The 13,749-nt window shown below is 55.0% G+C and overlaps 6 protein-coding genes across 6 annotated transcripts; 4 read left to right on the top strand and 2 right to left on the bottom strand.

The window, feature by feature from the left end:
- Positions 1-96: 96 nt before the first annotated feature.
- BBK36DRAFT_1110244 (CHAP-domain-containing protein) lies at positions 97-816 on the top strand (the record flags this gene model as incomplete). Its single annotated transcript, XM_024889560.1, has 1 exon — positions 97-816. The coding sequence occupies one exon, from the start codon at positions 97-99 to the stop codon at positions 814-816; it is 720 nt and encodes a 239-aa protein (XP_024753040.1).
- A 230-nt stretch (positions 817-1,046) lies between these two features.
- On the bottom strand, positions 1,047-2,187 carry BBK36DRAFT_1188213 (NAD(P)-binding protein; the record flags this gene model as incomplete). Its single annotated transcript, XM_024896564.1, has 3 exons — positions 1,666-2,187; positions 1,372-1,600; positions 1,047-1,300 (listed from the first exon to the last, which is right to left on the bottom strand). Exons 1-3 carry the CDS (start codon positions 2,164-2,166, stop codon positions 1,047-1,049), a joined length of 984 nt encoding a protein of 327 aa, XP_024753041.1. The 5' UTR covers positions 2,167-2,187.
- Positions 2,188-2,770: 583 nt separating this feature from the next.
- Positions 2,771-4,030, top strand: BBK36DRAFT_17098 (hypothetical protein; the record flags this gene model as incomplete). Its single annotated transcript, XM_024897836.1, has 1 exon — positions 2,771-4,030. The coding sequence occupies one exon, from the start codon at positions 2,771-2,773 to the stop codon at positions 4,028-4,030; it is 1,260 nt and encodes a 419-aa protein (XP_024753042.1).
- A 1,283-nt stretch (positions 4,031-5,313) lies between these two features.
- On the top strand, positions 5,314-6,930 carry BBK36DRAFT_1110195 (iron reductase domain protein; the record flags this gene model as incomplete). The annotated part of the gene is made up of 4 exons (XM_024889552.1): positions 5,314-5,356; positions 5,418-6,232; positions 6,299-6,486; positions 6,546-6,930. 4 exons carry the CDS (start codon positions 5,314-5,316, stop codon positions 6,928-6,930), a joined length of 1,431 nt encoding a protein of 476 aa, XP_024753043.1.
- A 1,482-nt stretch (positions 6,931-8,412) lies between these two features.
- BBK36DRAFT_1165966 (MFS general substrate transporter) lies at positions 8,413-11,649 on the bottom strand (the record flags this gene model as incomplete). The annotated part of the gene is made up of 4 exons (XM_024894843.1): positions 8,413-9,583; positions 9,699-9,994; positions 10,100-10,188; positions 11,646-11,649. The coding sequence occupies 4 exons, from the start codon at positions 11,647-11,649 to the stop codon at positions 8,413-8,415; spliced, it is 1,560 nt and encodes a 519-aa protein (XP_024753044.1).
- Positions 11,650-11,993: 344 nt separating this feature from the next.
- On the top strand, positions 11,994-13,580 carry BBK36DRAFT_1165967 (hypothetical protein; the record flags this gene model as incomplete). The annotated part of the gene is made up of 1 exon (XM_024894844.1): positions 11,994-13,580. The coding sequence occupies one exon, from the start codon at positions 11,994-11,996 to the stop codon at positions 13,578-13,580; it is 1,587 nt and encodes a 528-aa protein (XP_024753045.1).
- Positions 13,581-13,749: the final 169 nt, after the last annotated feature.

The following is a 13,749-nucleotide window of genomic DNA, read 5'->3' on the forward strand; positions in this document are numbered from 1 at the left end:
CTCATCACACTTCGACACGCTCTACTCTACAAGCACTTACAGCTATAGCAGCTACACTGCTCCATCTTTTCCATCAATCCAAAAACCTCATCAACCATGAAGCTCACCGCCATCATCGCATTGGCCTTCGCCTCCCTCTCCGTCAACGCCTACCCCATCACCGGCGAAACCGTCAACTGCCGCTCCGGCCCAGGCACCAGCTTCTCCATCAAAAAGACGTACAAGAAAAGCCAGGACGTCTCCGTCACCTGCCAGACCGCCGGCACGAGCGTCAACGGCAACGCCATCTGGGACAAGACCTCGGACGGCTGCTACGTCGCCGACTACTACGTCAAGACGGGCTCCAGCAGCTACGTGACCAAGAAGTGCGACGACAAACCCGCCCCCAAGCCCCCGAGCGGCGGCGGCGGCGGCTCCAAGATCCCCGGCCCCATGACCAACGACTACCCGTACAAGAACCAGTGCGGACCGGAGGACAAGTGGGCGTACTTCAAGTGCCAGTGCACCAGCTTCGTCGCCTGGCGCATCAACGAGCGCCTGGGCATCAAGTTCAACAACCAATACAAGGGCACCAACTGGGGCAACGCGAATACCTGGGATGAGGCAGCGCGCCGGACGGGCGTCGTGGTCAACAACAAGCCCGTGCCCGGGTGCGTTGCTCAGTCGAATGCTGGCAGGGCGGGACATGTTGCTTGGGTGTCCAAGGTGGATGGTGATACGGTTACGATTGAGGAGTATAACTGGGCGCATCCTGAGGGATACGGCACCCGCACGGTGGCCAAGAGCAGCTTCAACTACATTCACGTCAAGGTGTAATGTTGATCAAGGGGTCTTTATTCGTGGGAAGCCATCGTTGAGTGATGTTTTGAGCCTGGGCCTGGAGTGGTGCTTCCAAGTCCTGCTTCTTATAGAATAGAATGTAGAGTCTATATGCTCAAATATCAACTTGTTTCCTTATATAAGCGTTGTATGACTCCGGAAAGGAATCCAGCTAAAGTTGTGAGTTACACAAATGTCCGTATCTCAAAAGTGATGAAGAAATGTCTTTAGTTTCTCTTCGACTGGAGGTCCTTCTGGAACTGCAAAATCTTCTCCAGCATTTCCGGCGGAATCATTGGATTCGGCAGGTTCTCCGACAATCCCTCAATTCCAACCTTCAAGAAGTTGGGCTCCTCCGCAATCTGCTTGCCCAGAACGGCCTTGACCTCATCAACATCCCAGTTGGCCCAGACGAACCGGCCATGAAGATACTCCGCCTCTCGGCTAGCGGCCCAGACGGCAAATTGGCCCGGAAGATTCTCTGCAAACACGATATGAGCAATTGCGCAGGTCGTAAAGTATGGAGGATCAGGTAAAGGAAAGAATCCATACCATCATCGAAAGGAATGCCGATGTCTTCAGAGGCGCCCGCGGCGCGAGCCATGTCCGTGAGAACGCCGCCCGGGTGGAAGCTCACGATCTGCATGTCATTGACGTCGGTGTCCTTGGCAATCTGCTGGACCAAGGCGGTGCCAGCGTTCTTGGTCACGCCGTAGCTCGGACGCTCGGGGGCCATTGTGGACCACATGTAGCTGACGATGGAAGAGAGGTTGATCAAAAACTAGGCAGCGTCAATCAATAGGGGGGCCTTAAGACGGTTCGAAAAGATCTATGGTTCATATTTACCTTGCGAGAGTCGGCGCCTTTGCCAGTCTGCTTGTAGAATCGCTCCGCAAAGTCCAATGAGGAGCGCACATTGGCCTCGTAGTCCGCCCACACATTCTTCAGGCCGTTCTTCAGAATGGGCACAGCATTCCCGTGAGCCGCCGCATTGAGAACCAAGACATCAATATAGATGCCATCGTGCTGCAGCCCGGTCCAGAGCGCCTCGGTAGACTCAAGGCTCGCAATATCGCAGACCCTGCCGTCAGCGATGGTAGAAGAACCAAAGGCCTTTGCCTCCTGAGCAAGCTTCTCGGTGGCAGCCTTGACAACGCTGGGGCGACGGCCCAGGATGATGACGCGCTTGGCGCCGGCCTTGATGAAGTTGCGGGCGATGGCGTAGCCGATGCCAGAGTTGCCGCCGGTGACGAGGATGGTTTTGCCGGCTTGGGAGAGCTCGGGACGGGAGGGGCAGATGGCCTCGTAGGGCTTGCGGTGGTACTGCTGGAGGGATGGGAGACTCATGGCTGCTGAAAGGGTTCTTTCTGAAGGTGCTTTTTGCTTAGATGTTAGGCGTATAAGAATGCTGAGTTGTAGTGATGATACCGAGCAAAGTGTTCCGTTCTCTGGTCCTCCATCCTCCTCTTATACTCGCTCGCCAGGATCTGCATCGGAGTTGATTGTTTGATTCTTCTCCTTTCAGAGTGCTCAAACAAGCCATGGGCGGCGTTTCCCTCTCCTCTCCTATCCACGGCCATGTGCAAGTCCGCCCCCAAGGCCAGCGGAGTATTCTCAATCGCCTTTAATAATCAAGCCCAGTTTCAGTCTCTCTCCATCCGCCTCTCGATGAATCCCAGACAGCCAGCGGAGGCTGCTGTATAAGACGGCCGCCGTCCCGCGGGTGGAAAAGTTGCCGCCGGACCGGCCTATGAGATGCCGTCGTGGCCCGGCGCCCGGCTCCACCCGACGGAAGGAAACCCGCCGGATGCGGGCGCGAAGCATGACAAATGGCCCGTCCCGGCCAGCCAGATAATAAGATCCAGCTCCCCCGATCCTGGCCGCCAAAAGAATTCCCGTCCTCGCATCGTCTCCCGCACAGAGAAGCTTCTCGCGCGTCCGCAACCCCGTCATGACGGATTCCGCCCCGCCGAAGCGCCTCGCCTGCATCGCGTGCACTCGGGCCAAGCGCAAGTGCAGCAAGCAGACGCCCTCGTGCCACCGCTGCGCAGCCAAGAAGGTCGTCTGCCGCTATCCCGCTCCGCGCGTTGCGCCGCCGTACGACTTCGTCTTCTCGCAGGACGGCGCCGTCTCCGTAATTCCTATCCCGGACACGGCGGACAGACACCCGCTGCCAACTCCGCCGTCCCAGGTCGGTGAGCAGCAGCAGCAGCAGCAGCAGGCGGAAGAGCAGCCGCAGGGCCAGACGGAGCTCAGCCCTTCTGCGCATGGAGCTCGAGCAGCGGCGGACTCTCTGAAGGACCCCTGGTTTCTGTCGCCTTCGTCGTGGGATATTGACCACAGGCACGGCCCGATACCGTCGCAAATCTACTTTAGCGATGAGGCTCTCACGTATTTCATCGACCAGCTTCGCGGCTGGTTGAGGCAGTGGACTACCGAGGGCCATTGCCCCTTTATCCACCAGCAGCTGTGGAGGATCCATCTTCCGGACAATATCCAAGATGCCTTCACTTCCCTAGCCGCCTATAATTCCAAGACGCCCGCAACAGAGAAGACGGTCCTCCGCATCATCGAGAGTCGCGTCAACAATCTGGTCGACACCCAGCATGCCAGCAGCGTGGGGGACTTTGGGGTCATCATGCTTGATCCCGCGTGCCATCTTGCAAGGACGCAGGCCCTCTTGATATACAAAATCATCCGGCTCTTCGACGGCGACATCCGCGCTCGTGCCCAGGCGGAGAAGAACATTGACACTCTTGCTCTCTGGGCCCGACAGCTATGGCAGAGCGCCGGGCTTGCCCTGTCGTCGAGTTCTCACAAGGAGCTGAGCAGCGGCCCGGTCGGCACGCAACTACGGACAGACGGGACCCTCACGTCGACGTGGCAGGCGTGGATATTCTCCGAGTCCATTCGGCGCACGTACCTGGCGGCGACCCTTACGGAGGCTGTGTACTTGACGCTGAAGCAAGGCTGGTCTCCATGTCCCGGGGGCATCGTCTTCTCTGGCGGCGCAGGTCTGTGGGATGCGACATCGCCATTCGCCTGGGTGAAGCGTTATCAGGAGAATGCCGTCAACAGTATCCGCTGTATTGATGGGGAGCAGCTGTTTTCCAGTGCCAAGGCGTCGGACGTTGACGAGTTTTGCCAAGCTACGATGATTGTGTCGTACGGGCTGGAGAGGTTTGACCGGTGGCGCAATGAGATGATGTGAGTGACTTTGCTTTGGTCTGTTGGGGATGTACTGCTTTCATGTTCTTTCTCTGTGTGGGTTATTTCGCGATGGTGTTGCAACGGGTAGACTCACTGGAGCCCTATTCTCCCTTGTGTGTTAGACAGGCGTATGGCGGTTTACGGGCAGGCTTTACGATGGCAATTGCAGTATCATCGGTCATGTTAATTCAGTAAAATTGATACTAAGCTTCAATGTCATCGCTCTCCTCTTCAGCCTCTTACATGATACAAACTCAGCACTTGTAATATCGTGGACTCATCATTCCATCAATGATTTCAAACGGCTGCGCGGCATTGGCCGGACACTTTTGCTCGCGACTCCACCCACGACTCATCGCATCCTTGCAAGTGACGGCACAAGCATTGAAATGAGATTCATGGTGACTGCCTCAACGGGCATCGCGCCGCAGCAGGGGTGAGCCAATCGTGAGCCGAGCGTCCTCGTCAATCAAAGCACCTCCGCACTTTTTGGATCACCGCGTGGCTGGGAGGGAAACATCTGGGATCGCGGTTCGTTTGTGATGAAGCTGCAGGGGGACGAAGCGCGGAGTGTACATACAAGTACGAGTAGTAGTAGTATAAACTAAGGTATACTTACCTTAAGGTTAAAATGATCCTTTATATCTCAATTAGGAGAAGTGGAAGAAGGATGTAAATGAGATAGACATTGGCGCAAATGATGCATCAATACATGAGGTTGCAGTATCGATTTGAAAACGGAGAGCATGTGAACGTGAAAATACCCGTAACGGCGCGACGAGGACAGGGGAGGCAGCTGAAAAGAAGCAAAGATGGGGTGTCAAGCAGGTACCGCGTACACGGGAGCCGGCGCGCTGACTGCATGAGCTGCAGGTACCGATACATGCCTTGCAATAACGGGCTCAACCCAGTGGATGCGACACATGGAGCTCCAGCTGCATCTGCCACCATCATGGAGACCTTATCGGCATCCAGCAGGGAAGATACAGGGCAGATACAGGGCAGATGCAGGCAAACAAGGGCAGTAGGTAGAGGTCTGGTCGCACCACCACCAGCTGCAAGACACCACAGACCAACCACACACGCCAGCCCTGAAATCCTCCCCAAAACAACATCCTTCTTGCAGTCTCTCATAGGTAGTCACAGTGAAGGCGAGTCTCGCGAGAGCCGTCCATCATCTTTATCGACAGTGTCGACATCTCCATTCCCCTCCATGACATCGCGATCCCTCGACATTGCAGCATCGTCGCGACACACCACCATCGTTTCCCCGGCACCAACGAGATGCTGCTCAGCAATCTGTGGCGCGCCGCGCTGACGGCGGCTGGTGAGTCTCCTCCTCAATGGCTTGTATCGAATCATGTCTGACAGTGTCTCTCGCACAGCAGCCCTCACGGCGTCGACCCGCGCCGACGACGCCAACAACCCCACGGGCCAGTCCACCTTCATCTCGCCCGACAAGAGCCTCGCCTTCGCCTTCACCGGCCCCGACAACGGCAACACAGACGTCTACTTCAGCCTGCGCGTGTCCACAGACCGCTCCTGGGGCGCCATTGGCCTCGGCAGCGACGACATGCCCGGCGCCCTCTTCCTCATCCTCTACCGCAGCAAGAACAATCGCGACTACGTCACCTTCTCCCCTCGCCTTGCCTACGGCAACTACGAGCCCAAATACTATCCCGACCTCAAGTTCGAGATCCTCAGCGGCACCGGCGTCGACGACGGCTTCATGACCTTCAACGCCGTCTGCAACGAGCACTGCCGCAGCTGGCCCGCCGGCGGCACCTCCAAGGGCTACATTGACGTGTCGTCCCCGAATCAGAAAGCCATCTACGCACTGGGCCCCAAGGAGAGCTTCAGCGACGACGAGCCGGATGCGAACCTCAAGATGCACAGCGAGCACGGCACTTTCACCATCGACATGAAGAGGACCCAGGGCCGCGCCGACTTGCCCGTCCTCACTGAGGACTCTGTGGCTGAAGGCACCACGCTCAACAGCCGTTCCACGGGCAATTTCGACTGGAAGGCGGCAGCTCACGCAGCGTTCATGGTCTTCAGCTTCATGCTACTGCTGCCAATCGGTGCGATTCTCATTAGATCGGAGAAGCTGGCCAAGTTTCACAAGTTCAACCAGACATTCGCCCTCGGTCTCGTTCTCGGAGGTTTTGCCTTTGGTATCTTGACGAGCTTCAACTATCAGCGGGTAAGTATACGCATGAATCACTCTCCATCTTTCGACGTCTTCACTCACGCCACTGTAACTTTCTAGTCCCGCGGATTTCACTCGCTCCACCAGGTCCTGGGCTTCATCGTCATTCTCCTCATGTTTGTCCAATTGGCCGCTGGGATTCTACATCATCTCAAGTGGCGAAAGACCAAGCAGCCCACAACGTATGGCAAGATTCACCTCTGGAACGGCAGAATCGTCATGACTCTTGGCGCAGTCAACGGCTATATGTAGGCTTTCTCTCCTCCCCATAATATGTGTCGTCCCTTTGCTAATCTCTCACCCGCAGCGGATTTGGTTTCGCGCTCGATCGCAGATATGCCCTCATCGTTCTCGGAATCGTCTTCTTTTTGGTCATGTGCACCTTGGGATACATCGTCTGGGCGGCCAAGCGCCAGATGCCCCGTCGCCAGCAGGGCCCCTCCGGCTTCGAGGGCCTCAACCACAGCTACCAGCAGCAGCACCCAGAGCCATGGCGAAGCACCGGCTACACGGCAACCGTCACCGCTGCGCCATCGTATCCTAACGATCCCCCTCCGGGATACGAAGCCCCGTCGGCACAGATTGGTCTTCAGAACGTTGCACCGTGGAGGGGCGCGACTCCTGGAAGGGATAGCTACGAAGATGAGCCTCTTAATTTGGGCTCGAGCCAGAAACCGAGAGAGTTCTCTTGAACATGCGTTTAGCCCGCGATAATGGCGTTTGGGGGGACACGGAAATAAAAATGAATATTTATGGATTAATAAGAGAGGAAGTTAACAACATACTCTGAAGGCATATGCTGCATGTGCCCGTCTGTGAGCATGTTAAGAGAATCGCCTCACCTATGAGTAATGGAGGAAGATACTCTTCATTTGCTCATTCACAGTTGCGTCCGTTGACAGAATCAAGATGCTTATGAGTATCCTGAGTTACCAAGGTTGACCATGATAGCGACCAAAAACCATCGTATTGGCTGTCTGATATCCCAAATCTCTCCAATTGCCCTTCAATCTAATTGCCGCCATCATCCAACATGTATTGTAACACTTAATGAGAAGAGTCAACGCCCCGTATCCAACCACCAACCATATGCAATCTAAAGGCTATGCACGCTCCCAGTTCGGAAGCAACTCAAACAAGAACGTCCTCATTGAAGAACCACCGCCACCAGCCCTCGTCATCAGGTCTTTGAAGCAGGGGAACCTATTCCTCTTGAACGTCCCTGATGACGACGAAGGCAACCACATCGATGCGGAGCCTGGGCGGAAAACAAGTAGCACTGTGAGGCAATTAAGGTTAGCAACCTGCAATTCACATGAATGTTAGGTCGTGGAACGAAGGGAAGAAACTTGCATTGTATAAACAAGTGCTTCTATGAAGAGCCATATGCACAGCACCACGAGTTTGAGCTCGACGTCGTCCATGGTGGCAGACGATGGGGGAAAGTTGGTAAAAAGATGTTATTCTTTTTGTAGATGTGGAAACAGTTCTTTGTGTGTGTGAACTGGTTGTTTGAGGGTTTGATGAGAGACTTTGAAGAAGGAGGACTTTGAGCTGTCCTCGGGGAGGGGGATGACTACCTTTTTATAGACAACACACAAGACAAACCTCGCTACCGCGATAAGATGCACAAAGGTCCTCTCCTGAAGATGGCTGAACCTTGATACTCAGGTTTAAGCTTGTTTACGCCACGCCGAACTCAGTGAGGATTGGCTTTGGACTTGGCTTCACGGAGACTTACTTCCTATAGGGGCACACTACCTTGGAAAGTCCAAGAGCTAACGGAAGTCTCTAACCGACCGTAACAGTTTGAAACTGTTGAAGAGGAAGTCACTTCGCTCCTCTTTGTCAAGTATTGCTATGCTCTTCCGGTATAGGACGCTCTTTAACTTGTTGAGTCGCGCCGAACCCCTTCTAGGGTTGGCTTTAGACTTGAAAGCCCTCCTTTACGGAAACCTACTTGCCATGGGGCATTGACTTGGAATGTCCCAGAGCTTCGGAAGGCTTTAACCGACAGTAACAATACAAGAGGACATGCATTGACGAAGTATCATTTTGCCCCTGTCAAGCATCGCTATAGCCTTCTAGGATAGGAAGCTGTCTAGTACATCCATCTCTCAAGCAAGCTGAAAACACTGCCAAATCAATCACTCATGGTATCATAAACTCTATCCCTATGTACTCGTCTCCTCCTCCTCATCCCCCTCCAGCCAAATCTCATGCCCGTCGCCCTCCTTGACCACCAAGCTCGTCAAGCACGCACAGACGGCGATACTGCTCAGCCCCCACCAAACAAGCCCGATGATGCCCTTGTTCAGCCCAAACCCATACACAACGCCTCCCACCATGGGCCCAATCGTGCGCGCGGCGCTGCTCACGCTCTGCCCGAGCCCATGGACCGTTCCCAGCACGCTCGGATGCGGCGAGCAGTTGTTGACGAGAATCACCTGGCTCGGCAGCGCAAACGTCCGCCCTGTCACCTGGAAGAACAGGACGCAGCATATGGCAATCCATATCAGAGGCCCCGTCTTGGGTCCGGGAGGCGGCGTGGTGCTCGGCACGACGGAGAGATACGGCACGAGGAAGTACGCCACCGGGAAGAAGAGCAGAAAGAGCCGCCACGCCTTGATGGTGCCGAGACGGGCGGAGACGTTGGGGTAGAGGAAGAGCTGCATGTTGATGCCGATGAAGCCCAGGATGGCCATGGCCATGCCCACGGATCGGGGCTGCAGGCCGACGCCGCCGGTGAACCAGAAGGGCAGATGGACTTCCCTGTCCGAGGTCGGCGTCGAGAGGAAGACGAACCAGAGGGAGTTGAATGTCCCGACGTGAAAGGTGAGGAAGAACTGCGCAACCAGCGTGACGAGGACGTTGCGGGTAAAGATTCTTCGGAAGGGCAACCTCTGTGTATATCTCTTCGTCGACTTCTTCGGCGTAGCAGTCCCTTCACCCCCTCTCAACTCAAGATCGGACGCCGGCACCGACGAATACCCCTCGGCCTCAGGCGTCGTCCCAAACCTCTTCCTGTACTTGACAATCAGCCTCTTCCCCAGCCGCGTCCCCAAATCAGGCGGTCCGTCCCGCAGCGCATCCAGCGTCTCCTCCAGGCCCAGCCAGACCGCCACGGCGGCAGACACGAGGAAGAAGAAGCTGACAATGTTGGGCGCCGCGTAGGGGAACTTGACGAAGAAGTCGATGTTCCCGAAGAGGCCCGGGTAGCTGCCGGCCGGGTCGGAGAGGATGCCGCCGAGGATGGGGCCGATGATGACGCCTATGTTGAAGGTCATCGGGAGGAGGAGGAATGCGCGGGGCTGGTATTTCTTTTCGCAGATGATTTCGCTGATCCTGCAGTTGAAAGTTGTTCAGTATGACACTTCTACCATATAGTTGTAACGATCCGTAGCAAGACTGGGAAGGCTCTTGAAGAGAAGGTGAGGTAAAAGGAGGTAGAAACACTTACATCGTCCTCATAACCCCGATATTCCCATTGGTCGCGCCCCCAATCGTCCGAAACAGCAACGCCTGCCAAAACGTCGTCGAGAAGCCGAACCCCAGACACGACACGCTCGTCCCCAGCAGCCCGATGAGCAGGACCGTCTTCCGCCCCACGCGCTTCGAGTCCGCGATGCGGCCCCAGAGCATCGCCGTGAGGAACTGCGCTGCCGTGAAGCTGGCGTGCAGGACGCCCGCCTGGCTGGAGATTGTCGAGTCGGGGAGAGACGGGTTGAACCATTTGAGCTGGTAGAACATGTAGGCCTTTTTGTGAGAGATCGGTGTAAGTCTATGATTACAAGTTCTTGAAGAGGGGTTTCCATTTGACTGTCCAGTTGCCAACGGCTTGTTGGCCAGCGTAAATCTCACCTGTAATGAAGTCTGAACAAGCGGTTCACTCATGCGCGCCATGGTAATGATGAAGAGCTGGTCCTTTCGAGGAAGTTCGCTCCATGAGACTGGTCTCTTGCTATCGCCTCGGTCGTCGGAGTTTCGTACCGAGAGCGCACCGTCTTCCGCATCGTTTTCCGCACGACTGCTCACTGAATCACCATCTACAGAGGCTCCAGGCCGAGAACCGATGGCCAGCTCGTCGCCGGACTCATCCTCGTCGCCATCAGATCTGTCGTGCCTCATCTATTCCAATCTGAAGAGAAGATCACGCGGACTCGACAGGGTGGGAGGAAAAAAAAAGGTGGGCGGTATAATCGAAATGTCACTATTGGCGGTTATCGATCGTCGAAATGGTGTAAGAGGGGAACGGCAAAGATAATCTCGCAAGTCAGATAACTTTCAAGGAACCAGATCTTCGATCCAGTAACACAGAAAGTAAAAAAAATGGAAGCGAAGAACAGATGGAAAGATGACAAGAAGTAATCGAGAAAGAAAAGAAAAAGAAACAAAAAGGCAAAAGAACCTGCAGATCCGCCAGCGATGATGCTACCCAAACCATCTTTTTCGCCATCCTCGTCGCTCGGCACGCGCGAGCCGTCCGACTTGGCCCCTCCGACCAACCATGGCTGCCGTCGGCCACGATAAGCTGCAAGGCCGACGTTTTTTGACAGCAAAGAGGCAAACTCCGAACCAATCTCTGCGCTTCTTCACGGACAAGGGGGGCTAGCCGGCTAAGGTAGAGAAAGGGCTTGGGGCCGTGGGGCCGCGGGATTAGGAAGGGAACAATAGCGGGAGGAGGAGGCCGTTGGACGGCTTCTTACATAAAGCCTATATGGGAGGAGACGTTGAGGCTTCTTCGGGTGGCATTGTCACGAAGGTAGTGGCTTGTATATGGCTTTCAGCCACTCGATCTAATAAGGAGTACACCTAAACTTACTTGTTGAGTTGTGTAAGGTATACCACTCTGAGGACAGATGATGCCTACTGCGGAATATGCGGCATGTAGTTATAGCGTTCACAGTGAGGTTGCAATATCTGCAGCTATGCGGACGCTGTCTGCCTAATCAGAGAAGATATGAACCTGAGCTCCTGTTCTACAACTTGGGGGTGTCTGTGTAGTAACTCCGGGAACAAGAGAAAACTCGAGTGTTGTTGACGTCTTCTCTGGATGTTAAAACACCAAGAGCCATCAACACCAGTCCTTAAATGGCTTAAGAAAATAACTACCAAGTAACTCACAATAAAAGCCTGATACAAATCTTTGAGCCGTTTCAGTCTTCTCAAAGCGATTAGATCATGCCTCTCCATGCCCGATCCGAGATTCCGAGTCCATATCCTGAGAAAGCCCACCCCAAACTCCCTGGCCGCTTCTCTGCTCAAGTCTCTCAACAGAGTCTTCCTCCTCCCAGCCCATCTCTTACCTTGTGTTGACCATCATTGTAACATCAAAACCTCGAAGCTTCCTTTGGTATAGCAGTATGGACAGTTGCCGCGCAACCAACTCTCTGAGCTGCCACTATACCCATTGCATCGTCCTCCATGAAAGTCAAAGATACACTATCACCATCAAGGCTCTGCCCAGTGTGAATTAACTTTCAGATTGAAGCTTTAGGGCAGCGCTTGACCTCAAAAGAGAACAATGGCGGCGCCGAGTTCTGTCTGTTTTGTTTACTTTCAATCCGTATAAAGCCTGTCCCTCCCCTCGCATTCTTTCTCGTCAGTCTTCTCCAGTTCCATTCATTTTCTCCGTCTTCTCAGTTCCATTGGTATTCTCAGTCTTCTCAGCTTCATCCATAACCTCATACTCTCAATCAGCTTCAAATCCGTACATATTGTCCACCTCAATCACACCAATATATAGCCGATCATCATGTCTCGGTTTCGCTGCCTCTTTGGCCTTTTCGTTCTTGCTCTGAGCTCCCTGTCCTCAGGGGCACCATTACCCGGCGGCGAGGAATTGACCACCCCGAAGCTCGTCCTTCATGATGAAGATGAATTCTTCGCAGGCAACTCGAGCCCGCCCGAAATGAACGAATATGAGAGATCATCGCCTGCAGCGGATCCTCAACACATCGACGAAACATACTTGTCTCTCGTCAACGCCAGCCCGTACATCTGGGCCAAGACATACATCCACCAATACCAGATGCCCCAATGGGAGCAAGACCTCCCTCAGTTCATATACCCAGGAGAATCAATCTCCATCCTCATCCAGCCAACACACGGAGCCGGTAACTGGGCCGATTCTGCTGCCGAGGTCGAGTACGCCCTCAGGGGCACCTCCGAGCCCATGTCCTTCATGGTCAAGTTCAACAACAGGGGCTCCAGCTTCCTCAAAGTCGAGTACCGCGGCGCATTGTCCTCGACGAACAACGCCAGGGGCAGCGTCCACAACCTAGGCATCAACATGTACCCCGGCGGCTCGGCTTTTATTCTCGCCGGACAGGAGGGCGAGTTCATCGCCAACGACCCGCCCATCGGCTGGATGCAGACGTTGCTCCCCCATCTTGAGAAGAAGCAGCTCCGGGAGATTATCCTCCCCAGATCTCATCACTCCGGGCTCTGGGGGCACTTCCAGAAGATCGGCCTCGCTACACCGGCCAACGCCCAGACACAGACGGTCCAGCTCAACGATCAGCTCGGCGACGGTGGCATCCGAGTGATTGACTTTCGGCCCCTGAGAACAAAAGACGGCTATCGCGAGGTTCATGGGACCCGCATTCTCGATCTTTTCCACGGCGTCATGGGAACTTCCCTCCAGGACATGATCAAGATTGTCAACGACTTCAACCGCCAGAACCCCGGCGAGCTCATCATCTGGGACGTCCACGGCTCCCAAGGATGGAACGCCGAGAGCGACTATCGCCCTCTCAACCAATCCGACCGCGCGGCGCTGTACGAAGAGTTCAAGGCGCTGGAGAACCGTATCCACGTGCGCGGCGAGGGCTGGGACCTCTCCCAGTTGGAGCTGGGCGAGTTCATCGGCAACAAAACGTCTGCCGTCATCGTCAACTTCGACGACAGATGGCGCCAGATGGACGGCGACCTGTTTCCCGGCAGCAAGCAGGGCTACATCACGAGCGCCATCTTCCCGACACGCCACCCCTGGACCGACACCGACCACATCGACCACATGGTGCAGCACCAAGTCAGCGAGTTCCGCAAGAACCGACCGGTGCCGCAGAGCCCGATTCACATTGCGGAATGGATCCTGACGCAGCAGGGCCTCGGGGCGGCGGTGCCCATACGGCCCATTACGGAGCTGGCGCTGTCTGCATGGAGGACCTTGTTTCACGAGCTGTGGCTATCGACAACCAGCAACTCTTATCCTAACTGGATATCGGTGGACAATGTGCGGGGGAATCAGCTCAAGACGCTTGTCATGGCTATGAACCACTGTCTGGTGGCCAAGCAGTGTGGTGATTTGGGTGGCAAGGTGGCGCTCGAAGATGTGTAGGGCGTTGTGGATGACATGCCTCCTGAATAGATGGATGTACGATATGTGTTGGAGAAAGCGATGCCGACCAAGGACATGTGGCTTGGGAACTGGAGTGTTCATGAGTATGGATGGATATATAGACTTAGAATTGCACGATACCTCAGCGAATTGTCATTTTATCTGGCCA

This window comes from Trichoderma citrinoviride, assembly GCF_003025115.1.
Source record: "Trichoderma citrinoviride strain TUCIM 6016 unplaced genomic scaffold BBK36scaffold_2, whole genome shotgun sequence".
In the NCBI taxonomy this organism is placed as follows: Eukaryota; Fungi; Ascomycota; class Sordariomycetes; order Hypocreales; family Hypocreaceae; genus Trichoderma; species Trichoderma citrinoviride.